Consider the following 27,027-nt stretch of genomic DNA (forward strand, 5'->3'; position numbering starts at 1 on the left):
TGGTTTATGTGGGGGCCAAGTATTTGCTGGGCAGAACCAGGCTGGACTGCAACACCCATTGGTTCCAGTGGAAGTCGGGAGTGAAAACAGAACCAACCCAGCAATTGCAACCACCAGCTGATTGGGGCGATGGACGGTGCCGGGCCCTGTACTTGTTAGCATATACAAGAAGTTTCTTTGGGGATCTTCCTAATCTAAATGCTGGACTCAGAACCCTAACGAAGAAAAGAGAGAAGACAGAACAGGTCAACCAACCATCTCAGCTATGATGGACTATGCCAATCAGTGGATTTTTCAAAGACCTCATAGTGCTTGGAGTGGCAAGATTGACAGCAATTCATAACTGTTGCAATATCAAAACCACTTGAGCAAGAACCTCAGAGCATGCCCTACATCCGGGACCTGGGGGGGGGTGGGAAATTGGGTGGGCCTTCTCCCTTAAGCAGGCATTTCTATCCCTACTTTGCAGAAATGGACACTAGGACTCAGTGGGAGAAGTAACCAATCTGAGGTTTTGTGGCTAAAGTGCAGCCAGGCCCATCTGACTTCCAAACCAGTATTCTTGAATACATGCTCATTTGTATGCCAAATCCTAACAAAATAGGTATTGCTTGAGACTTTGAGAGAGCTTGAGGGTTTTTTTTTTGTTTGTTTTGTTTTGTTTTGTTTTGTTTTTGTACCCTGTCCAGTTTATTGTCCTCTTCATTTAATTCTAAACTATCCCATTTCTACTTCCCAGCTTAGTCATGTCTGGCAAACTGGACCTAGTGCATCACTGAACAGTAGTCTTGGAAAATATATTAGTATCAGTCATCTTCAAATCCCTGTCTACAGATGCAGAAACTCAGGATCATTGAAGCAGCAAGGGGTTGGGGATCCAGCAGGAAAGTCAGAACTATGAATTAGGTGTGCTAGTCGGAGAGTGGAAGTGCTTTCTGTAGAATGTTAATTTCTGAGTTGAGATTAGGATCAGTATAATAACACTGATATATCCAGGCATAAGGTGAACGAGGGAAACAGAAGTACATTTCAGAAGAAGATAGAATGTGTTCTTTGGAGAGAGGACTGCCTGTATAAGCTTTTTGTCATAACTTCTACAAGATTACTGTTTTCAAGACCAATCAGTGGTACTGCCTATGTCATTTCTAATTTGAATCTATTCTAAAGTGAGTATATAAGATCTCCCTATATCTGTAGCAGAGATTCAGGAATCATTTAGGGCCCCTGAAATTTTCAGGTTGTTTGGCAGTAATATATTAAAATACACACACACACACAAATTAGCTTTCCTTATTTTGAATACCCAAAGCATTTAAAGCTACTTTAACTCAGTATTTGGTTATTCCTAAAGGTCACATTCTGAATCATAAAGTAAATATCATTCTCATTCATCATGTGATATGAACATGCAACAAATGTAGTGGCTGACCTGTAGCAGCTATTCAATATAAATCTGTTGGACTTAATGTTATTTCCTAGTAGGTCTTAAGTTTCTGAAGGGTAGACATGTGGGTCCTTAGTCCTAGTGTGACCAAACTCAGGCACACAATAGTCTTTCAATAAGTCTATGCTGAATGGATGAATGAATGAATGAGTTGAACAGGTGAGTGAGTGGACAATAACCAAAATAATTATTTTTGGTGCCAGTTACTGTACTAAGTATTTTAATTCTATCACTTTATCTACATTTTAAAAAATCCTACAAAATGGGCCTGGCATGATAGCCTAGTGTTTAATGTCCTTGTCTTGCTTGCACCAAGATCCAAAGTGGGCAATGGTTCATGTCACAGCTACTCTACTTCCCATCTAGCTCCCGGATTCTGGCCTGGGAAGACAGTATAGGATGGCCCAAAGTCTTGGCACCCTGCACCTGTGTGGGGGACCTGGAAGAGGCAACTGGCTCCTGGTTTCAGATTATCTCAGCTTTAGCCATTGCAAAACAGCCACTTGGGGAGTGACCAGAGGTTGAAGGATCTTTCTATCTCTCCTTCTCTCTGAAACTCTGATTTTCCAATAAAAGTAAATAAATATTTTTTAAAAATCCTACAAAGTATTTAAAATCAAAGCAAATTGATGCCAAAACTATTCAGTTTCCAAGACATGAACTGATTTAGCTCCACAGTTTACATGAGCTTTTAATAGAGTTTCTGGATTTCACAGAGAGTATCAACCAAACTGTTCACACAGATGTTAAACAATGCCATGCTACGATAGTAAAAACCACTGAAACTTAGGTCTATGTTCTCTACTAGTTCCCAAAGCAAAAAGGACAGTTACAAAGCTACAATATTTTATAAGAAAAGTGAATAAACTCTCAAAGAAGTTTTTGGTTTATTATTATTACTTCTTCTTTGGTTTCTCCTATAAAATAAACTGCACCAATTGACAGGCCTTTAAATATACATTGTAAGGGAAATGCCAGGAGCCTATGGAACTGTATCATAAAATGATAATAATAAAATGTAAGAAATATATATACATTGAAATAATAAACCTCAGCAAGTAAAAGATGAAGCTAATCTGAATTCTACTTTTCTTCAGTTTGTTCAGGAAAGAAAGGAAATTCTTTAGGATAAAATGGTACTATCACGTAATCAACTAAAAAGAACAGAAATAAAAAACACCCTAGCTAGGGTACCTATGGATAATAGATTCGTGTGACAATTCTCACCTTTAGCATTTATCATACAAAAACAAGAAATGGTCATACTGATGACCCTGCAACAAAAAAGAAGTTTTAAAAGCAACATTAAGTTTCAGTCAGAGGATTCTTACGAGACAGGAAAGAAGAGTCACAAATTTACAAGTACTTTTTTAAAAGGTTGAAACAAAAAAGAAGGATTTTGGTAAACTCCAGAAATACAAAAAAAAAAAAAAAACCAAATCAGAATTCTTAATTCATGGCTGCCTAACTTACTTTCCCAAGAAATAAAAGTGCACATTGTCACAAAGAGAAGACTTCTCACACAGAGAACATACAAACCAACAGGTCATTCAAGAAATGCAGTCAGTATTAAAGACAGAGGGTTTGGCAATAAAGGCAGAAGTAGAAAAAGATGATTGGGTTCATACTAATTGCAGACAGTATATTTTCCGTGGGTGAAATGTGTGTGGTTGAAAGAACTGTTGTATTTAACACTAAGACAATGACTTACAAAACTCCTACCAGACAACAGTCTTTCAAAGCAAATGTTGAGGCTCCTGATAACATATTGGGATTTAGATGAAATGAGGAGAGTTATGTGAGAGAGCTTGGCACAAAGCAATTCTTCATAAATAGGAACTGAACATAAATTTATTGAAACTGCCTTTATTCAAGGGAAAAGCAAATTCAGAGTTCTGCAGAACGAGATGATGTGAATAACTTATGCAGACCCAAGTTAGGATATCTGACACCAGTGAGACGAAGACTGACTGAAACCTCTGCTAGACTGTTCTTTTTTGAAATGACAGTTTAGGGTTCTCTGGCCTTGGACCTATTACTCATGGCCATATCCAGCTGTCCTGTGCATCAAGTAGTTCATTAACAACAATGTTCCGAAGTTCACCACTGCGCTCTGACAGGCTAGTCTGATCCTAATAAGTGTTTTAAGAAAAAGAAGCCACCCAGATCTATGAAAGGGGGAAAATACCCCAATAAATCAAAGTATATTTTCCATTTTTGTCGTGATTTAGTTTGCAGGTAGGAAATAAGGCAGAAATATATCCACAGGGTAGCAATTGAGGCAGAATGACATCTTCAATTTTTAAAATATCTATCTATCTATGTATTTATTTTTATCTACTTGTAAGGCAGAGGAAGAGACACAGAAATTTCTATTCCTAAAATATCTACAACAACCAGGGCTGAGCCGGGTCAAAATCAAGAGTGTGTAGCTCTACTAGGGTTTCCCAAGTGGGTGACATTGGTCCAAGTGTTGGGGCATCATTTGTTGTCTCCCAGGATGCATTAACAGGAAGCCAAATCTGAAGTGCTGTAGCCTGCACATGAACCAGGCTTTCTGATGCAGGATTTGGGCATCCCAATGAGTTGTTTATCCCACTAAGCCACAATGCCCATCTCTTCTTTGGTTTCCTATAAAGCTAAGGGAGGGCCAGGTATTTTGTGCAGCAGCTAATTCACCATTTGGGACATGTACATCCCAGATCAGAGTGTCCAAGTTTAGTTCTAGCATTGTTTCTGATATAAATGAGTTCCAATAAATGAGTTCCAATAAATGAGTTCCCAGGGAGGCAGCAGGTCATGGGCAAAGGGCTTGGGTCCCTGTTACCCCTGTAACAGACCCAGACTGAGGCTCTTGATTCTGGTCTGGTGTAGGACAGCTTTTGTGGGCATTTGGGAAGTAAATCAGTGGCTGGCAGTTCTCCCTTTTTCATATATTTCAAATACATAAAATATATAAAAATTTATATATATTTTTAAAAGTAAAGAAATTCTCAGGCTATAGCTAAGCTAAGCAAGTATTACCAGGGCCATTATACTGATTCAAACCCCTCAGACACATAAATTAATGAGTACCACAGAATACAGGATACTCCAAAAAGCTTATGTAAAAAATGGAATGAAAAGATAAGCTTTTTTTGATACAAAGTTTTTTTCAAATTCACACATAATATTTTCATAACATACATTTTGCATGAACTGTTGGAAGACTTCTGCATGGATTGCAGAAAAAACTGGAATCAAAATTATTTAATCTTTCAACTCCATTTTCCATGAGCTTTTTTTAGGTTTCCTCAAAACATAAGTTTGCAAAAAATGTGAATACTTCCTAAAGGCTTGGCTCTTCCAGGCAATGGAAAATGAAACATCACCTCAATAATCAGGTCAACAAATGAATCCACGGTTTAAATTTTGCCCAGAACATACTCAGTGTTCAATAATACAAAAGAAAATGCCTACTGGGTGAAGGCACTGTGCTAGTGCCGAGAGTGAGGCTTTCCCAGGACATCAAAGTCTCAACCTGCTCATCATGAGCCATAGAACATCCTATCTTGTTCTTAATATAAGAAAAGAGGTTATTAGGTAAGAACTGGCCCCAGCTGGCTCTTTTTCTCCCACACCCCAAAGCTTTCCTTCATGAAGCTCCATTTTCCTCTTCTGATTTGAAACGTATAGTACAATGTCAGAGCAAGAAAGGCTCATGGGTAATAGTATATTCTACATACCATTCCCTTCAAGTTTCATGGCATGTATTTGCACTGATTCAGAGAAGTAGTGACAAGAACAAACTCCTTTACACCTGGTTCACTTCAGTTTCTCAAACTTATTTTGTCACAGAACCCTCTTTAAAAACATATTACAGGTTAAACGCCTTTGGAAAAGATTTTAAATGGGGTTCCCAAAGGTACATTACCCTTTGAAGCAGGACTGTTGTGTCTCAGGATGGAAGTGCCCTACTGAGGGGGACTGGTCCCTGGTGTACTGTTCCAGTTCCTGAGATAACAGAGAGGCCCCTACACAACAAGGAGACTAAACCAGACAATACTTCTATGGTCTCTTTTCACTGGGACACTCTATAATTCCATTCTCAGAAGGCAGCCCACAGTTATGCTTCTGGGTCAATTTAGGTACAGGGCAGAAATGCATTGTGGCGAGTTAGACATGTTTTCAAGTTGGCACAAGTAGTACTAGTCTAGTTCCAGCTCACCATGTGTCAGTACTCAGCATGCAAGGAGCTCAAAGAGTTTCACTAGGAGAACCGAAGACTCAAGAGAAAAAGACAAAACAAAATTGTGTGTGGCTGTACAAATAATGAAGTAGAAGTACACACTTGTAGCTACATACATTTTGGTATTTTACTTAGGTAATTAGGCAGTGGAGTACATTAGATAAAAATAGAGGCTTTGGAGTCAAACAGGTATTCTTCAATTATGTTCTGCTACTTAGAAATTGGGTGGTCTTGGATACATTTCTTGACCTTCCTGATCCTGTACCCTTCTGTTAAATAGGGTTAATACCTATACTTCAGATAACTGCAGGAAGAATTACAGCATTATATGCCAGGTGTTTCTCTGAGGATTTTGAATACGTTAATGTCAACAATAATCTTATTGATATCGCTATTATTTTGGAAATGAGAAAACTGGAGCTGGCATTGTAGCATATAAGATAAAGCCACTGCCGTGGTGCTAGTGTCTTACATAGGCACTAGTTCATCTCAGCTGCTCTTCTGACACAGCTCCCTGTTAATGGCCCGGGGAAAAGCAGCAGAAGATGGTTCAAGTGCTGGGACTTCTGCCAACCACCTGGAAGCAGTTCCTGGCTCCTGGTTTTGACCATACGGGCAGTAAACCAGCAGATGGAAGATGTTTCTCTGCAGCTACAACTTTCAAATTATCTATCTATCTATCTATCTATCTATCTATCTATCTATCTATCTATCTATCTTTTAATGAGAAAACCAAAGCACAGAGAGGGGAAGAGTTTGACTGTTACATAGTTAATAAAGTGTAAAACTGGGGTGCAATGGCAAACAATATTTTTCTTTTAAAAAAAGATTGATTAAGCCAAAGCCAAGAGGCAGGAGCTTCTTCCAGGTTTCCCATGTGGGCGTAGAGGTGAGCACCCACTGTTTTTGCCAGGAGTATTAGCAGGGAGTTGGATTGGAAGTGAAACAGCTGAGACTCAAACTGATGACTGTATGGGTTGCCAGAGCTGCAATTGGCAGCTTTGCCCACTCTGCCACAGCACCAGCCCATAAAATACTTAAAAAATATATGAAAGGTGCACACACACATGGATGCATACACATGGCCATCCACGTGATGTTTTACTTCCTAAATTCTCACAAGAGCTGGGGTAAGCCAGGCCAAAGCCAGGACCCAGGACACTCATTCCAGATATCACCTCACCCAGCTACTTTGGCTATCATCTGATGTCTTTCAGAATGTGCAAGAGCAGGAAACTGCAATCCGAAGCAGAACTTAGGACTTTAGAGCTGAGTGGAACTTGGGCTGGCACAATGACTCAACTGACTGATCCTCTGCCTGCCAGTGCCAGCATTCCACTTGGGTGTTGGTTTATGCCTGGGCTGTTCCACTTCCAATCCAGTTCCCTGTTTATGGCCTGGGAAAGTAGTGCAAGATGGCCCAAACCTTGGGCCTTGTATCCACATGGGAGACTTGGAAATTGATCCTGGTTCCTGGTTTCAGATTGGCTCAACTCTGGTTGTTGGAGCCATTTTGGGGAGTGCAAAGATCTTTCTTCCTGTCTCTCTTTCTCTCTGTAAATGTGAATTTCCAATAAAAACAAGATAAATATTTTAAAAATGCTAAATAGGACTCAAAGATGAACTAGATTTGAAGCAAGGCCCTGCAATATGGGATATGGATGGTCCAATCAGTGATTCAACTGCTATTCCAAATTACTGACCATCCTTCTGCCCTTTAATCAGTACACCATCCATCCATTTTGCATTGTGCTGGATTAAAGTAGGTCTACAATCTTCTCTAGTAGATAGAAGTATACATATAAACATCCTCCACCTCCTCTTCCTCCCTGGTTTTAAATATCTGTTGTTTTGGTTATTTGTTCACACTGCAGTTCAACTTGTAGCATGTCGACCCTGGCTTCCTAAGCACAAGGATCCTATATGGTTCCTCAAGGAGCACAGGAGCAAATTTAATCCTGAGAAATGTTAGTTCATTCTGAACAATGACTCATAACCGCTATTTTCACAAACAGCCTGCTAATTAAACTTTCTTAGGAACTCTGCTAACCAATTTTTCCAATGGATGGAGGAAAAATCATTCAATATACCGGAATCTAAAATCTAATATTACAGCACAAGTAGGATCTGTGGCATTGTAATTTGATCAGACCAAGCATTTATATCAGTTAGACACTGATGTCTGAGTTAATCAGCTTTGTTGAGATGTATGCAGATAACTGAACAAAACATCTGGAAAGCAGACGAGAAAGCAAAGTGAGCTTATCATAAGGGGCTTAGTATCTGCTTTACCCTTACAAATCTCTTTACAATGTCCTATGTTTTAGGTGACTACAGTAATATCACGGATAGGCATATCATTAAGGATTGGCAGATATATTAGCAGCTCATCTCATCCTACATTAGCAGATCATCGCATCCCACTGCAGTCATTATCGCCATCTCCAATTTGTGCATAATAATCAGACAGAATGACTTGATTCGCCAAAAGTCCTCCAAACTCAAATTAAGGTAAGAATTTGATAGCTTCTTCCATTTTGTTACATTTCCACTTATAAAAGTGATGTGTTATTTTAAGGATTTATTTGCTTATTTGAAAGGCAGAGTTAAGAGAAACTGGGGAGAGTGACAGAAAGATCTTCCATCTGCTGGTTCATTCCCTAAATGACCACAATGGCTATTGGTGAGCTAGTCTGAAAACAGGATCCAGGAGCTTACTCCAGGTTTCCCATGTGTACAATGACTCAACTACTTGGGATCTCTTATGTTGCTTCCCCAGCCATGTTAGCAGGGAGCTGGACTGGAAGTGGGGCAGCGGACACTCAAATGGGTGCCCATGTGGGATATTGCCACAGAGGTGGTAACTTAATCTGGTACACCACAGTGCTGGCCCTGAAAGTGACCTAATTTTTAAAACACCTCAGAATAGAATATCTTCTAACATTTTAAAATATTGATTCACATGTTTATATTTATCATCTGCTAATATAGCCCAAACTGGTATTTATTACTACCCTAAGGGCGTTAACATGTGTCACTTCATTTGAACTCACAAGCACTACCCAAAGAAGGAGGGGTTGAAGTGGGCATTTTGGTTGGGACACCCACCTGCCAAGTTGCAGTGCCTGGATTTGAGTCCCAACTCTGCTCTCAATTCCAGTTTCTTGCTTATACACATCCAGCAAGGCAGCAGGTGATGGTCCAAATGATTGGGACTCACCACCCACATGGGAGACTTGGATTGGGTTCCTGGTTTCTGGATTCCCCCTGGCTTACCTCCATAGCGTCTCTGCCTTTTGGAGAGTAAACCAACAGATGGGATAGCTTTCTGTCTCTTTGCTTGCTCCTTCAGTTAAGGAATTTTAAAGCAGGGTTAATCATTATCTTTGTATATTTATGCACATACACATTGAGGAAATGGAGGCCTAAGGGGAACACATGCTGTATGCAAAGCTACAGAAGTCTCCATCAAGTGTGTTAGTGGACTTAGGTTACTTGTGGTTAGTTTATTGCACTGTTTGGTATTTCTGATAAGTAACTGTTTAGAAGTATATGCTTGTGTCTGTTTTGATAAGTGTAGAGTACTAGTAACACCTTTTCTCTCTTTTGTAATTAACAGTTATTTGACCAGAAAGGTTCTGCTGACTGGTAAGCAGCACTGGGAAAAGCACGGGGCAGGCAAGAGTGACATTCAACTTCCCCATTTGTTATCCACCTCAATGTCCTCTGTCTGGACCATGCAAAACTAACCAGAACTTACTGCAAGAACCCTCATCCGAAATATGGAAGGGGTAGGAGTATTTGGAACAGTTGTTAAGTCACCACTAGGGAAGCTCACCTCCCATACCGGCCTGACTGTATTTTTGGCTCCTATGCCTCTGAATCAGTTTTCTGCTAACAGGAACCCTGAGAGACAGCAAATGACGGCTCAAGTACTCGCATCCCTGCTGCCCACGTGAAAGAGTCCTATTGAGTTCTGGTCTTTTTGCTTAACCTGGCCCAGCTCTGCCTCTTCAAAGCATCTAAGAAGAAAACCTGTGGATGGGGGAAAGATATCTCTGCTGTGCAAATAAGAACTAAATAAAGAAAAAAGTAAAAAAAAAAAAAAGTGAAAGAAGTTCCTGTAGCCTAACCTCAGTCCCAGAAGGGATAGGAAGACTTAAGAGAGTCAGAAGCCAATAATATCTCACTTGAGGGCAGTGGGTAAGACCTGCTCTGCGGCACCTCCTTGAGTACACTGGTTTACACCTCATAGGGCCTTTGTGAGTGGAAACAGCATTCCCTATTCCCTTCAGGCAGGAGTTCTGCGTTACTGCCTGCCCTGACCATGCAAAGTCAGTTCATCAATCCAAAATGGGTTCAGGGAAGATGTGGATGTGCTGTGGTATGCATCTGAGCGGTCTCCAGTCCCTTTGAGGAGGAGATGGCTCTGTAATTGATCCTGACTTCCTTTACTCAATGGCCTTTCAGCCACATATGAATATAAAGTATTATTTTTGACTCCCTCACTGACCCTGATATGGAATTTAAGAAAAGAGAAACAATTTCAGAAATAGAAGGAATAACATTTGCTTGGTTTGGGAGAGTAGATACTCAATAAATATAGTTGACTTATTGGAGATGTTTCACACAATGTGAAAGCTTTATACAAAAATGTGGTCTCTATCTTCTTTCTGAACTGGAAATATCTTTTCCTATCAAAGCTCAATTTGGGAACTGCAAGAAAAAAGTAAAAGACAACTAACTTAAAGACTTTTTTCCTTAATTTTTATGAGGAATAAAGACAGACACAGAATTTATCATTCAGGAGCAGTAAGAGTGTGGAATGGGGGTGAGGGCAGAGTGAAAAAAGAAATTGCCACTGCCATATCTCACAGAAGGCAAGAAAAAAATGAATTTCCTATTAACATATTTCAGAAAGCACTTTACTCCTACCCCATCGTTGATGAGTTACATTTTTAGATAATGTGTGCAAATTTCAGTTTGACATTACCTTCTTGCTTAGTTCCTAGTTTCAATCAGCCAGTTCATTCTACAAAGAAGGTGGGGGGTGGAGAAGGGGAGTGTGAGTGAGTGAGTGGTTGTGTGTGTGTTGGGGGAAGGAGAGGAGGCGGGGTGAACAGGGAATTGTTCTTAAGAACCAAATAGTCAGTTAAAGCACAGGAATAGAAAATCCTTAAAATACCCAGGCCTGATTCACATCCTAGGTAAAAATCATTTGAGGCATCTCTCTTGGGATATGAATACTTTCCTATGGTTATCTGAGTTCGGACGCAGGGAAAGCAGGGGAGAGCTGTTTGATTTGGAAGGGAATATGAACAGAAAGATAGCCAAGAGGCAAAAGGAAACCATACATAGGTGACAGTCCTAACTACTGCCATCCTCGGGGATGGGGTGGGGTGTGGAACTGTACTGAAAGATTCACAATGCACCTGTGTGAACTCTAAATCTTCAGCTCAACTTAACCACCAATCTATGATCATTAGAAAGGATGGGACCTCTTTGATCACTTTCGGAGGATGGATAAGAGTCCCAATGATTACACGGTTTACTGTCCGAACTTAATGTTTTGATTGTCTTCAAGTTGCCCTTAATAAACAAGATTCTTATTCCTCTATTTTGTAACTCCCTTAGTGTGCCAAATCTTCTCCATACATCAAACTTTTCAATTTACTTCCAACAGTAATCAACCCTCCTCCCCAAGTCAACAGATCAACCCTTTAATTTTTCTTCATGGAATATTTATAAGATTACCGCAGTGAGGTGATAAATAAAATGACAAATGCAAAAAATTCCTCTGAATTCAGGAGATATGCCATACTCTAGCAAACATATTTTCTGTATCAGCAGTAAAACATGCTGATAAATGCTATTTTCTCTGTTCTATCACTAACAGATCTTGCTCTTATGTGCATCTAGAAAAGTTCATTTAGCTAATCAATATCTTGGGGATTTTCTTGGATCTGCCCAATTGAGGTTGGGTTTTAACTGTGCTTAAGTTTAAGGCAGCAACCATTTTAATACACTGTTACAAAAAAAAAAAAGGTGAACATGCAGTAGATGGTATTTCGTGGAAGAAGAAAATAAGTTGAAAGTTACTCCATTTCTCATCTTTGTTTAGAGAAGCAGTGAACAACTAAATAAAAAATATACTTTTTTCTAGTCACCTGTATGCTATTTTTTCCAAATGAAAGATCCTGAGCTCTCTGTACCAAAGTTTTTATGCAAGCTGCTTAGTTTGGAAAGAGGAGGAGTCAGTTTAATATTCTGGATGAAACTATCAGGATTAAGGTATGAATTAGAACATTCATTATTAGATAATTTCTGGATTCAAGTTTCAGTCTCCTACTTGTAGACTGGGAAGTTAGTTGCTTTTAAATTCAAGTTTCATGTGTAAAATGGCAGTTCTAAGGTTTATCTAAGATTCCATCTACTGATTTCTGTAAATTGTTTAGCATATAGTAAATGCTCAATAAACATTTGTTGTTACTTTGTTTCTCTAAGAGATCTCAACTTACTATTTTAATGAGCTGCTATGCATAAGATACTCAGAACACACATTAATGACACAGGAAAAACAAATTTTATCATTATTTTTATAGGATTTTGATGGATATTATAAGAAATTATACCAGTAAAGTCAATTTTGGGGTTGACTTCACACTTAAGGAGTGAATCTAAAGTATTTTCCCATTGTAGGATTTTTCAGTCTTTCATTGTTTTTAATGGATATCTCAGAAGTGAACCTCATACAGGGTTTGAAAAGTCCTTCTATAAGTGCAGTTTCTTTAAGGCATATGAAGAAACACAAAACAATCACAACCCTCTTGTCCTTGTTCAGCCAACAGAGTGAACTCCATGTCCTGCCTGCTGGTCTGGGTGCCCTATTAGACTCTCTCCCCACTGCTGTGGTCCATGTCCTACATCTCCCCTGCCAAGACAGACATACAAGACTATAAACACTTTCACAAATCTGAGGCAGAAGTTTCCTGATGTCACAGCATCAATACTGAGTTAGTTCCTTTATTTACAGACACAAATCCAGACACAAAGGCTAAGGAAAAGCAGTCACCTGAAGTCCATATGAATGGCTAATTTGTTGTTTCTATCTTGTTCTGGATTTTTCACTGAGTCTGCAACTTCATTATTAATACTATTCAGTGAGACACATGTTGTATTGGAAGAAAAAAATCACAGGGAATCAGAGGTGGTGTGTAAGACATTTTTTGTTCGTGGTGTGTAATAACTCTCATTGACTTCATTTTTTGGGCATGCTTAACCTAGTTTGGCAACGCAGTTTCATATTAGACTACTGCTTCCAAAAAAACATCTTCCATATCTGCCTCTCTTTTTCATAGCACCAAGGAATTAAAAATGAGTTTGTTCTTTCATGGGAATTTCAACTTTCCTGCTTTGTCTTGTTTTTCCCTCTAGCTAAATCCTAACCACATCTTCTTTCACACCCAGGCCAATATCTGCAGCTAACACATAACTCACCTTTCTCAATCACTCTTGGCACATATAGTCTGTTCCATACACTGGTCTTTTGTAACTGAAAATGTTACAAAATTCCCCTTACAGCTCTCAGCCATCTAAGATGGATACAATACTACTCTAAAAACTATACTGCATTAACACAAAAATACTCGTAGTAAAAATACAATTTTATGCAATAGTAGCATCGAGCAAAAATGTAATTCTATCATTGTGATGTGAATAATCATGCAACGTGGACAGACAGCTCAAGATTGTTGTCTTACACTGATTTCTTTCATTCTGGAGATTTTTCTTTGCTCTATTATCTCCCATCCTCACCTTTATTTCATTTGGGGTGGTAGGATGGTAAAAGAAACTTACAAAAATGTAATTCAGTATCCCAGCACTGCTGGATTCAAAACATCCCCTGAGCCACCAACCCTATTGAGGTTAATTCATACATTTCCTCCCCTAAAGTACTGATTATAGAGGAGCTTGGATTCTATAAAGTTATCATGATGCATATAAAACAGAATGAAAAGTCCACAAAACAAATAAAAAAACTCCAAGAAGCTAAATCAATTCTCTGTCTTTTATGGTAGCATTGTAATTTCTACCAGAGCTTTGGTATATTTACCTCAATTTTTAGGTTGCATGAATGCTATAGTTACGTGACCTCTCTTTTTCTCTCCAGTAGCAGAGGCTGCATGTGGGTGAAGGAGAAAAGCAAAGAATGTGGGATCCAATGCCACTGTGTATCCACAGCTGCACACAAATGCAATACAGGATACGTTATATTTTCCCCATGGCACCTAGATTATTGTCTCCCAATTGGAAAAAGGAAATCTAATATCCCTGACAACGTAAGTAGAGAGATGCCCAAAAGCATTGAAAAGAAGACTTAAATTTGGATCTCCTCTGAAGAAAGACACAGAATGAGCTATTTCTCCAAAGAATGATAAATATTGTTATCTTTGTCTCCCTTTATAAACAGGAGTTTCACTTAAAGTCATGACGTATTAAGTAGGTTCTTCAGGGAATAGCCAACAGCCTCCATGTAGAGGAACATGCAGTGCATTGGTTACAGGGTAGGGGTTAAGCAATGACATTCATCTTATAAACAATAAAATACAATTAAAATAAGATAAAATCATGCTTTTGGAAACTTAGGGTTAGATCCCAGCTCTATTAGTAGCTATGCTGTCTAGGGTAGCTACTTAACCTCACTAAATTTGTTTCCTGATCTAAAAAAAAGCAGGCTGTTCTTCATGTTGAATGAAGTAACATTTGTCCAATGCTTAGTAAACACCCAGCACAGAATAAGGACTTGACAAGTGGTAGTAATTATCTCCTCTTGTATCATAATGCATAGAAAGATCAACTTTGTTCTATGTGTTCCCAGGTGGTGAAGAATTTATTGATAACCCACATTCTGGGATGAGTGCAGCGTGCCTGTAACACAGTCAACGGAATTACTTCCTCTTAGGTATCTTTATAGAAGCAAGAACCATCTAAGGGAATCTGTTCCATACACCAGGGAGTAGTTCAGGGCTGGAAAATCTTAATCTTGAATTCTTATCTCTTGTCACCTCCCACCCCCAATCCTCCCACTGGATATTTAGAACTCCTTGTAAACTTCACAGGATCGGGATGCATTGAGATCTGTAGGAGGTGTTGGAGGAAAAGGGGGGACTGAGATGTTAAAAATCAGGGCAGCAAAAATACCTATGATGTCATTTACTCTGACTTCTGTACCACCAGCTGTAGCCTTTCAACTTGTGTGGTGTGAAATCTCACCTCTCCCAGCCTGTGTTATGATTTAATCCCAAACATGGGCCTCAGAGGGTCTCCCTCAAGAATAAGTCTCGCTCTTTCTCTCTCTTCCTGAAGCCCTAGCTCCCTCCTTCTCTGACTTTTAGCATACCCAATTAAACCTGAACAACTGGTGGATGGAGGAAATATGCTGCTTCTATGAAATGGTACAGCAGGGACCAGTTTCACTGTTAATTTAAAATGCTAGAATTAATTAGGTAGTGTAAATGAAGAATTTAATAAGCACTCTTTACAACCATAAGTTCTACTTTTATTAAACACTGCTACCAAATGAGGGCAAATATCCCTGGTCTCTCTATATTTCCCTGCCTCATTCACATAAGTCCTTTACAACTAACAGTCTTTTCTGGAGGCCCGAAAAAAAAAAAAGACTGCAGAATTATAAATTTATCCCTGAATTATGTTTCTACTTTCAATTCATAAGCTTTTTCTTTAAGCTCAGATGCTACTGTATGTCTCTGCTTGTGCTGGAGAGGGTGCTAAACAAACCAAAGTTGACAATTTTGGTTTTGTATACCAAATTAAAGGCTGTCTTCGAAGCTGTCACTCCTATTCAAATCTACTCGGTGAACTACCAAATTAGCATTCTTTCAGTAAAGGAATCTGCTTGTTTAAACATGTGTCTTTAGAAAACAAGGAACAACACCATGAATCAGAACTTCTCAAAAAATCTCACTAAAATTCCAGGGGAACTCTTCTGAAAAGGTGATTAATAATACTCATGAATATAGTTGGCAGAGTCCCTTTTTAGGTAAGGCTATGCCAAAAATACACTTTCCTATACATGAGTGGGAGGAAAAAATCATATGGTTAACTGTTTTTAATTTGGTTTGAATTATCATCCTATTATATAAAGATTATTCAGGAGTCTAAATGCCAGCTTTCTGGAAGTAAGGCAATTCATAGATGATCCAGTGCTCTAGGATAAGATCAATAAAGTCAGCTAGCATTGGGAGACCTTGATACAATCTTTTTGAGTTCTGGACATTCTCCTTCATGCATACTGGCTGTATCTATAATAGTAATGTCCTCCATTTACTGAGAAACCACTATATGCCAAGCATTGTGCTAAGCACTACATGTCTTGTTTCTCATTTAGTCTACATAAGATCTTTGACGTTTAAGTATTAAGCTCCAATTTTATAGATAAACAAATTAGGTTTGGAGGGTTATGTGACTTATGTTTTGGAAAGTAGCACTGTCATTTTACATTTATGATTCTGTAAAGTAATTTATAAGAGAAAATTTGCATCTAAGTTATGGGACTAGGAGAATGTATATATTTAAATATGCACATGTACACTGTATTCTTTGATTTAAAAGATTATGCATCTCCTTATTTTAAGCACAGAATTTCCTTTATATATACATATATATACATACTATGAGCATATACAAATACAACATAAATAAATAAAAACATATATGTAAATTAAGACCAATTGTCCACCAATTAAACTTCCCAGAGAAATGAAAACACAAATCAGCAACTAAAACTGTTGCATATGGGACTGCTGTTATGGCACTGTGAGTGAAGTCACCCCTTGTGATTCCAGCATCCCATATTGGAGTGCTGCTCTGAGTCCCGCCTGCTCTGCTTTCCATCCAGTTTCCTACTTGCTAATGTCCTGGGAAGGCAGTGCAAGACTGCTGATGTGCCTGGGGCCCAGCCATCCAGGAGCAAGACTCAAAGAGTTCAGGGACCCTGGCTTCAACCTGGTCATTCTGGCCATTTGGGAGTGAACTGGTAGTAGAAAGATTGATGTGTGTGTGTGTGTGTGTGTGTGAGAGAGAGAGACAGAGAGAGACAGAGAGACAGAGAGACAGAGAGACTCTGCTCTTTGAATAAATACATCTTCAAAACTAAAGTACTCAACGTTGAACATGAAGATTGCAAATGCAGTGTATCAGTCAGTAGCAGTCTGACTGACATCAATATGTAAACCAGTATGCTTTTTTCTTTTTTTGAGAAAGTTTACTCAAGGGTCAGCATTACAGCATAGTGAATTGGGCTACACCTGCACTGCCAACATTCACATGGTCACTTGTTCAAGTCCCAGCTGCTCCACTTCAGATCCAGTTCCCTGTTAATGTGCTTGGGAGGGCAGGGGAAGAGAGCCCAAGTGCTTGGACCCCTGCATCATGTGGGAGTTCTAGCTGAAGCTCCTGGCTCCTGACTTCAGTCTGACTCAGCCCTAAGCCACCAGTAGACCTCTCAAATCTCTTCCTCAGTCTGTAACTCTGCTTTCCAAATAAATGAAATAATTTGATAATTTTTATTAAATTATTGCAGAGAGATAAGAAAAGTCAAGGAAGAGGTATTGCCCATCTACTAGGTCACTTCTCAAATGGCCACAACATGCAGGACTGGACCAGCCAAAGTCAGAAACCAGGAACCAGAAGCCTCATCCAGATCTCCCACCTGTGTGACTGGGGATGAAGCAATTAGGCCATCTTTTGCTGCTTTAGCAGGGAAATGGATCAAAAACTGAACAGCTGGGACTTGAAACAGCACCCACACAAGGTGCAGATATTACAGGCTGGGGATTTACTGCAGGAGGTCGCCTCTTTTTTTTTTTTTCCCCAAACAAAATATTTTTGAGGTGGACATTGGGTGGTGCAGCCTAAGTCACCATTTGAGAAACCTGCACTTCAAATTGGAATACTTGTTTGAGTTCTACTCCGTTTCTGAGCCACCTTCCTACTAGTGAGCATGCTCAGGGAGCAAATGCCCTAAGACCCAGATAGAGATTCAGATTGAGTTCTGGATTCCTGGTTTCTACCTGGCCCATTCTGGCTATTCTGGCTGTTTAGAGAGTAACCAGTGGATGGAAGCTTCCCTCTATCTTTCTCTGTTTTTGTCCCACTCTTTGTTTTTCTGCCTTTAATTAAAATAAAAATAAATATATTTTAAAAAACCTATTTTCAACTCAGTACGATTACATGAAAACCTTTCAAGAGTTATCACATTGGCATCTGGCAAACATTAGATCCCCAGTCAGCAATTCTCAATTACAAAAAATATATATAATCTAAAACTCTCAAGTATTAAAGTTATATAGGGCAGTGTTTTACTTTCAATTAAGATCTCCAAAACAAGGAGTTAAATAAATCAAATACCTCAAATGCAGATCTTGACTGAGTATTTCCCTACTACTGCAGGATAGCTCATTTCTGAATCACCTGCTATCTACAGGCCATATCTCTCCACAGGAGCAATGGCCAATTGTGGCCATTCCACATGTTCACCTTGGCCCCTTTTAATACAACTGTCCCAGAAACACAAAAGGCATTGGATACACAGGAACCAAGTGTTTGAGAGCAGATGAATAAATGAATAAAATCTAGTGTGGCATATAGGGAGGGCAGGAGGCAGAATACAAAATTAAAGAATAAAGCGAAGGGGTGGCTAATTAGGAATAAAAGGATGAAATTGAAGTCATATCATTTTAAGTTGAAGAGGTTCCAGAATTTTCATCTGCTTCCGTCTCTCTCCAATCACAGTATTGCTTTGCATGACCTACAGATGTGTGTAGTGTGAATTTATGATTGTGTTTTCACATCACCCTTGAATGCAGGAAGCATGATACAGAAACTCAGATGCACGTGCGTTTCTGCTAAGGTCTCTGCGTCTCAGGACCAACTGAGCTGCAAATCTCAGGACTAGAATTCTGAAGAAGAGCATACCTGTAATTTTGTCTCTCACAAGCTTGCAGGATTCTATTTCTCCAATGCTCCCAAAGAGACTTCTGAATTCCTCTTGGGTCATGTTCTGGGGCAAATAGTTGACAATAAGATTAGTTTTGCTGTCATCTGTGGCTGCCCCGGTTTGCATGGGAGAAGGACAGTTTCTGTTGTTGCTGGAGGGTCCATTGCTTGTATTGGATGTTGGGCCATTTGACACCTGAGGCTCCATGGTGCTAATTATCTAAAGAAAAAAAAAAAACAGTGTAAAGAAGCTTTCTAAAATCTCAAAAAGTTGAAATCTCTTTAAAATTTTTATTTTATTTTCAGAAAAGAAAGAGAACAAGAAAAAGCAAGATGGAACAAAAGAGACTGGGTTGTGAATACAGCCAATTTAGAAGCATGTTTTTAACCAAAATGTTAAACTCCCCTTGCTATTTTTAGACCAACCCATAGATTTTGAACAGATTAGAATGCAGTAGGAACTCTCCCATTATTTTGTTAATGAAAAGCTAATTCCTGTTTTCATTACACAATCACTCTCAGAAATGTATACTTAAGCCATACCAAATTATAATTAAAATGTAAAGTAATAATCATGATTAAAATTATAGTTCCATTAAAGCTGAAAAAGCTAAATATAGAGGGCTACATTCACAAGATCAAACACAGTACCTGTTTATTAACTATCTCATAAAGCAAAATGACGTTAAATTATGTGGATCTGTCCATGTCAGGAGGGCTTAGATTTTCACTGATGTTTTAACACAGATGAAACTTCAGATTTCATAAGTCCGTGCTAGAGGAGTTGCAAAGTCATGCAATGATTCTTTCATCCAGCCACTCTTACTGTTTCTCCCAGACTTCTAATAAAATAAGAAATCGGAAGCAAGTTTCCTCTAGATCTCCTTGTTAGGTCCAGCCCAGTCCAAGGGCTGTCCTCTTACACATTACTCACAAAGGATTCTTGCTGGTTTAAATATTTAATTAAACAGATTTCCTCAGATGTGTGAATTGTTCCAGGTGGCATCTACAGGAATAAAGAAATGAGTAAGAGTGCCTATCCTTAGGGGACATAAGAGACTGTAGAAGACACAAGTAAACTTTTCCTGAGTGGGGATGCAGGAAAGAAACGATTACTTCTGCTTATAGGATAGAGGGATTCAGGGGAAAGTACTCAGAAGATGATTCTAGAACAAGATTTTAGATGGAAAAATAGGTGTAATCTTGTGGAATCAGGTCATGACGATGCCCTGTATGGGATGACAAGCACAGCAACACCAAAGTGCAGAGCCAGAAGGCACAAGGGAGAATCAAATCTAGCTCAACACTCTCCTGTTTGGGATGCAATTCAGAGATGTCCAGTGACGACTCTGTCATCCCAAGAAAATGGGGCAGAGTCTAGGCCCATACTCAGACTTCCTGGGCCCAAATATAGCCTTTTAGTTTTGACTTTCCATTCTATAGAATTATTTTCCCTTACTTAGCCATCATAATACAACTTTTGTTTCTTTTGAAATGATTATAAATTTGTTGGGAATGAAATCATGATCTGCCACTACTTAACTGTGTGACCTTCACAGAAAGGGAGCCTGAGTTTTCCTCAACTAGAAAATGGGTAACTTTTTTTTGTCTGCAAAGCAGTAAGAGGCAGTGGCACAATGCATGTAAACACTACAACAGTGTTAGAAAAATTTCCCTCCCACTGAGAGTTTCTAATATCATCCGACACCTGAGATTTCTTCTGCTGACTCCTCACAAGATGGTACATTCCAGTATTCTCTGTATTCCATGACAGGCCTGGAAGACATACTACAACTGACAGTTTCGGTCATTGTTACCATTTGATTGCTTGAATAATTTTTGGTGAGCATTTTTATTGACTATTCCATATATGTAATAATGAATATAAATCTCAATGGACATTCCAACGAATGTTTACAAAATAAACACAATCCTGGGGAAATGCCTTGCAGATCATGATACAGGACACGACTAGCACCAAAGAAGCCTTGCTTCCATCCCAAAGTCTGTCATTTTTGCATCACCCCCCCCACCAAGGCAACCCCATTTTAACTTCTAATTCATAGATAATGTTTAATCTGCTTTTGAGTTTTATACGCATGGTGCTATTTAACAGATTCTTTTGTGACTTTTCATTCGTGTCTGGGGCATCTGTGTTGTTACCTGTAGCAGTATGTTGTCCTCCAGTGCCATAGAGAAATAGCTGTATACAAATGGCATGTCTTCTTATCTGCTGATGAACATTTGAACTGTTTCTAGCTTTGAACTGGTATGGATAATGCTTCTATGAGCACTACATACATGTCTTTTGGTGCATATGTGCACACATTTCTGTTGAGAATATTCCTAAGATTTTAGTTTTGTGGAGTCACACACTATACATATGCTCAATCTTAGTAGACAGCCATACCTCCATACCCATGGGTTCTGTTTCTGTGAAGTCAATCACCCATGGATTAAAAATATTCAAGAAAAATCTGCATCTTTACTAAACACAGGTATTTTATTATAGTAAGTATTTACACAGCATTTACATTGTATTAGGCATTATAAATAGCCTAGAAAGGAGTTAAAGTATAGAGGAGAAGGCGCGCATTATATGAAGATACTCTTCCATTTTGTATAATAGACTTGCCCATCTCCTGTTGTTGGTGTTTGCAAATGGGGTGACTTTGAAACCACACTTTGTGGATCACAAGCAATAACTGTATTGACAGCAGTTTTACAAAGTGGTTGTATCAATTTACATTCCTATCAGCAGAATATGAAAGTTCCAGGTGCTCTACATTCTCATCAATATCCAGAGGCTGATTTGATTTCACATTCTTCTCTCTTAAGCACACAGTTGTAGTAAAAGAGAAATAAATTTCTGAGTCAAGACACACTTAACAAGACACAGTTAACAGGGGCTGACATTGCGGCATAGTGAATTATAAGCTACTTCCTTCAATGCTAGTATCCCACATGTGCACAGTTCAAGTCCTGGCTGCTCCTTTTCTGATCCAGTTATCTGCTAATGTTGTGCCGGTTTTTTGAAACCCCCAGATAATCATCAAGTCTGAAGTTGGTGCTGAGGCAAAAAGGTGGTTTATTCAGGTTAGCCTAGGTAACCCAGCGACCTCCCCCAGCCCAGCATGGCTGAGCGGGGGAGGGGCAGCCGCAGCCGAGGCTGCAAGGATCCACAAGGAGGACAAAAGAAGCGTGAGCCACAAGAGCCAAGGGAAGGGCCGAGAGCACAAGCCCCCCAGTTCTTATACATTTCAGGCTATTAATTATACAGTCATGACTTAGCAGGCTTCTATTGGTGGGTTTGAAACAAGCAACTTTTAAAAAGTACAAATTGATAAGCTATTGGGCTGTGAATCTTATCAAACACCAGGTACCTCCTTCCTGAGGAGTGGTCTGCCTACGTGACCTGCCAGGTGTCCTGCCGGGTGTCACGTAGACTATCAGGCCTGGAGTTCACACAGCCCCCAGCCGGCCATTAAGGCAGAATCACAAAAGGCAGAAAACGCCTAGGTTCTTCACTAACATGCCTTGGAAAGTAGTGGAAAATGGTGTGAGTGCCTGGATCCCTTCTTGCCCTCATGTGGGAAACTGGCATAGTGGTTCAGGATCCTAGCATCGGCCTAACTCAGTCTTGACCACTGCAGTCATTTGGGTAGTGAATCAGCAGATGCAAGATCTTTCTCTCACTCAACTCTTGCTTTCTTGCTCTGTTTTTCAAATAAATAAATCATTTTTCTTTTAAAGACATAGTTGATTAGAATTCTAGTCTTATCATTTATTAGATGTGTGACTTCAGACAAGTTATTTTAACAGTCTAAATGTTAGTTTTCATTTCTATAAGACTAGAATAAAGCCTGCTCTGAAGGATTATCTCCAGAATGAGAGATCATATATATTACAAGACATCATGTTAGGCCCCACAATGCCCCACATAGGTGAATTTTACTCTAATTTCCTCTTGTGATGGACACAAATGGAAATTAACTCCAGAGATTACACTTTAAGTCTCAAAAGGAGCCAAAGGAACTATTAAAGCAGACTGATAAAGTTGGGGACCGTCAAAGATGAGTAATCATCACATAATTGTTTTAAGTGGTTTCAATTGTTATATTCCCAGAACTTTATTCTTGGCTTCAGGTCAAATGAAGAATTCTAGAAGACTGGTGGTGATTGTGGGGCTGTGTGTGTGTGTGTGTGTATGTATACAAAAATGTTTCTGAGAAGAATCCAAGATAATGTTCTCCTCAGACAGAAAGGAACTACTTAGTAAAGCCTATTCCACTGCTCTGCCCTTGAGGCAAAGGTCCAGGAAAAGAATCAGAGAGAAGGAGACCTCGGGGAGGGGTCAGCTGATGGAACTGCTAATACAGGGCATCAGCATAATAGCATAATGCCTGGCCAGCAGGCAGCTCTCTGCTCTGCCATGCTGTCAGGCCTTCTGGATTTGTGCATGCCTCCCTCTTCTATGTCCTTTCCCAACCTCACTAATCATGGATCTAGGCAACAAGCACAACTCATAAGTAATTCAAAAATCAAAATTAAGCCATTTCAGGAGATCTCAGTTGCAAAACCCCAGAGTTATCCGACTATTACATTTTGACTTAATGGTTTATATGACTTAAGAACAATCCCACAATCTACAGAACCCCTTCTCAGCTTCCCATATTTCTCAGGTGATCCTTCTTAGTACCCACCCCCAACCCCTGGAATACTCAGAAAATATCTGGTATTATTGACAGGGTAGGCAGAAGTACGTAAGTCACATTTAAGCATGCAGCAATTCTGTGGAATCAAAATGGTTTAGTCAGGTTCCTCCCCATTGCATCCCCATGCCCCTGCCACTGGATCTTCACCTTATATACATATAGTAAAAGCCAGAACTTACCCACGTGACTGTCTCATAGGTCCACCTATTTCTGTAAGGTCCAGAAAATATTAAGGCTACAGCAAAGCAATTTCAGTTACACCAATCAGATTTCTGGCTCCTTATCTCTTGCATGAATTTCCTAGTTCATACTGAGTCCTGGAGTGGAGCCCAATCAGTAAGTCAGATAAATTTAACTGGGCCCAAATTTTTTAAAAGGAGTCATGAGATGCCATGCTTTCTACTGAGGAGACACTTCTGCTGACCACTGCCTGTATATTATGCCAAATATTATATTCCACTAATGCAGATCTGTTTGCTCTGCACAACCACTATGCAGCTATCCCTTTTGTGTATCCAGAAAGAACGGATGAAAATGTGCATGTATGCACACACCGAATTTTCTAAATAAAAATGTACAGTCTGAAAGCTGAGAAACATTTGTGAATATGTATTAATATCTATCACATAATAAGAACCCCCCGCTGGTCTTAATAATATACTTCCAGGATGCAACACAAGCTATAAAAAGCAGTAAGAAATGCAAAATGTCAGAAACAAACCTGACATATGAACAAACCAAGAGGATTTTAAATTACCACCTAGAAAATAAGAGAAGTTTCTAAGATGAAAAGGTGTTGAATACATGAATATGTACCATAGCACATAGCATTTTAAGGCTATGCAATAGATTTTAAAGAGAGGACATCTGTGCTCTCTAGGTGGGAAACAGAACAGAGGTAGAGAATGTGTGTGTTGGTAGGAAGTACATCCTCCAACAAGCACAGAACTGGCTTGGGAAAATCTGAACAGTTCTTCCCCAGGCTAATGCCTTTGGTATTCTAACAGTAAAATTTTCATTGCAAATAAATATATAAGTTACTCAAGTGTGCATATGTACTTTAATCAAACATTCTGTGTGGGTCTCCCAGCCAGCTTTGCAGGTGACCAGGTTCCAAACCCCTGACTTGCCCTCCTTTACTCTTCTGAAAGGCAATTAAAAACAGAATTACAGTCAGCAGCCAGGATGGAACATTGAGGAGGTTCAGTTGACTTCAAACTCTAATGGCTGTACAAAGCACTACATTAAATCTTTTATGTTCTGTGATATATTTTAAGAAACATTATACAGGCAAAAAATTCCAGGGATAAACTATCAGAGCAGTGCACAATAACAGAGACACTCAAATCCTGTCATTGTGAATGTCAATGGTTTGAATGACTAATTACTCACACTCAATGCATTAACCTCACCCCTCCCATCACTCCTTTTCTGCAAAAATATTCAACAAAGGCAAAGGAAAAGCCTCTGATGTGCAGCTGCCAGATCGTCACCAGAATCTTTTCTCTTTATAGAGAGGAGGTAAAGAGAAAAGGCTAGGCCAGCCTCTTCTTCAGTGTAATTCTGAAACACAAAAAGCCAATCTTCTCTGACTTTCATGGCAGTCCAGAGCCCGTACAGCTCCTCAAAGCACTTGTAGCTCTACTTCTTTGATTTACCAGGTTATCAATACATTTTAAAAGGGAGTTATTTTACTGATGGCCAGATCTGGGTATGTCGAATGAACAGAAAGGGAGCCCCAGCCTAAGTGTCAGGTGTTAGATTAGGCCCTGGATATATAAGAACAAATAGCAAGCCCTTACCGAATCATAGTGTGGATGCATAACAAATATCAGGGAACATTAGGAACCACAGGGTCCAAATCCATAATTTTACTGACAAGGAAACTGATGACTAGAAAGGGGAAATGACTTGCCCAAGATTACATAGCTTATTAGAGGTAGAGAACAGACTGAAGCTCAGCTATACAGACTACCTTATGCCTACTCCTTGGGTGGCAGGGGTTCAAATACTTGGTGGTCATCTGCCGCTTTCCCAGGTGCATCTGCAAGGATCAGGATCAGAAACAGAGGACCTGGGACTCAAACCAGTGTTCTGATATGGGATGACTATGTCATAGGCAATAGCTTGAGCTGCTGCTACAACACAATAGCAGGCCACCACTTACATATTCTGAAGACAATGCAATGAAAGGTGTTCTGGTGTTAACTGAAGATTAAGGTTCTGTTTGGAATGTCTGAATCTTATTTTGAAGTTCTGGTTTGAGTCTGCTTCCAATCCAGAATGCACTTGGGAGGTAGCAGATGATGGTTCAAGTATTTGGGCCCATATAATCAACATCGGCAACCTGCATAGAGTTCTGGCTTCACCCTGGCCTAGCTCCAGCTGTTGAAAGCGTTTCATCAAGAGGGGGCCAGTGGATAAAATATATTTCTTTCCTCTGCTATTGAAATAAACAAATAAATCTTTAAAGGAAAGAAAATACAGGCATGACCATTTGGATAATGATTTAGTTCTTTGGCATGTGGGGTGAAGGTGGCTATATACTAAAAACAAAACACATTTACTTCTATATCTTGCTGAATACAGCATTTTAGAGCATTTTCTCTCTCTTTCTCTCTCTCTTTCTCTCTCTCTCACACACACACACACACACACAACCAAAAACGGGATTTGAAATCTGAGGTTCATGAATTTATCACATGTATCTATTTTGCTTATTTCATTATCTCCTGCCTGAAGAACAAGGCTTGACAACACGTATGCTCTGCATAAAGGACTGTGGAATGAATGAGAGTATTCATAGGTCTCTAGCTCCCTGGGCCCCTCAAATGACCTTGTGAAGTACACACCAATAAAGGACTAACATTATCCTCATTTTACATCGAACAAGAGGTAACAACCAATTACTGAGCACTTATTATATGCCAGGCATGAATTAAAATATTATTTCAAGGGCAGTTTTGTTTTTGGATTTTTTTTATTATGGCAAGATGTATGCAAGATTTACTGTCTTAACCATCTGTAAACGTACAATCCGGTAGTATTACAGTCATCCATAATGTTGTGCAACCGTCATTATCATCCATTTCCAGAATTCTTTCCATCTTGGAAATCTGCAACTGTGTACCCAGGAAGTAACAAATTTCTATCCTCTACTTCACCCAGTCATTGTAGTTACCATTCTGCTTTCTGTCACTGTGTCAAATATACTTAAGAAGGCAGGCTGAGCCTTTGGCTGGCATGAACTCAGAGGATCTACTGAAAGCCTTGGCTCTCTCTTCCTCATAAACCTATGGCAGGCTAATTTTGCACGGCCTCTGAATGATGCGACGTTGTCAATATTGACACAGTGCTGAGCAGAAAAAAGGTCCTCAATCCCTGGTCTAGAATGACATTTGTTTTTATTGACAGCAAATTTTAGAATCCTGCCTCAACACTCTTCCTCCACTGATTTGGTCTGCACTCAATTCCATACCAAGGTGGGTGAAAACTATTAGTGAAGCATGCTGGCAACATACCTTGCCTATCACTGGCATGGGCCTTCTGTACACTCATTTCAGCCCCATTTAAGAAGTCATTAGGAGAGAGAAAGAGCAGAATCTGGCAGCTCAGGAAAGCCT

The 27,027-nt window shown here is 39.4% G+C and overlaps 1 protein-coding gene across 11 annotated transcripts in view; it reads right to left on the reverse strand.

Moving 5' to 3' along the window:
- The window catches only part of ELAVL4 (ELAV like RNA binding protein 4), a 151,644-nt gene that overhangs the window by 35,499 nt on the left and 89,118 nt on the right, over positions 1-27,027 (reverse strand). For all 11 annotated transcript variants that reach the window (XM_040978577.1, XM_040978571.1, XM_040978578.1 and 8 more), the window contains exon 2: positions 18,669-18,909. In XM_040978577.1, the coding sequence (XP_040834511.1) occupies positions 18,669-18,909 (241 nt within the window). The remainder of the gene's footprint in view (positions 1-18,668; positions 18,910-27,027) is intronic.

This window comes from Ochotona curzoniae, unplaced genomic scaffold (genome assembly GCF_017591425.1).
Source record: "Ochotona curzoniae isolate NIBS_2020 unplaced genomic scaffold, NIBS_Ocur_1.0 contig_291, whole genome shotgun sequence".
NCBI lineage: Eukaryota > Metazoa > Chordata > Mammalia > Lagomorpha > Ochotonidae > Ochotona > Ochotona curzoniae.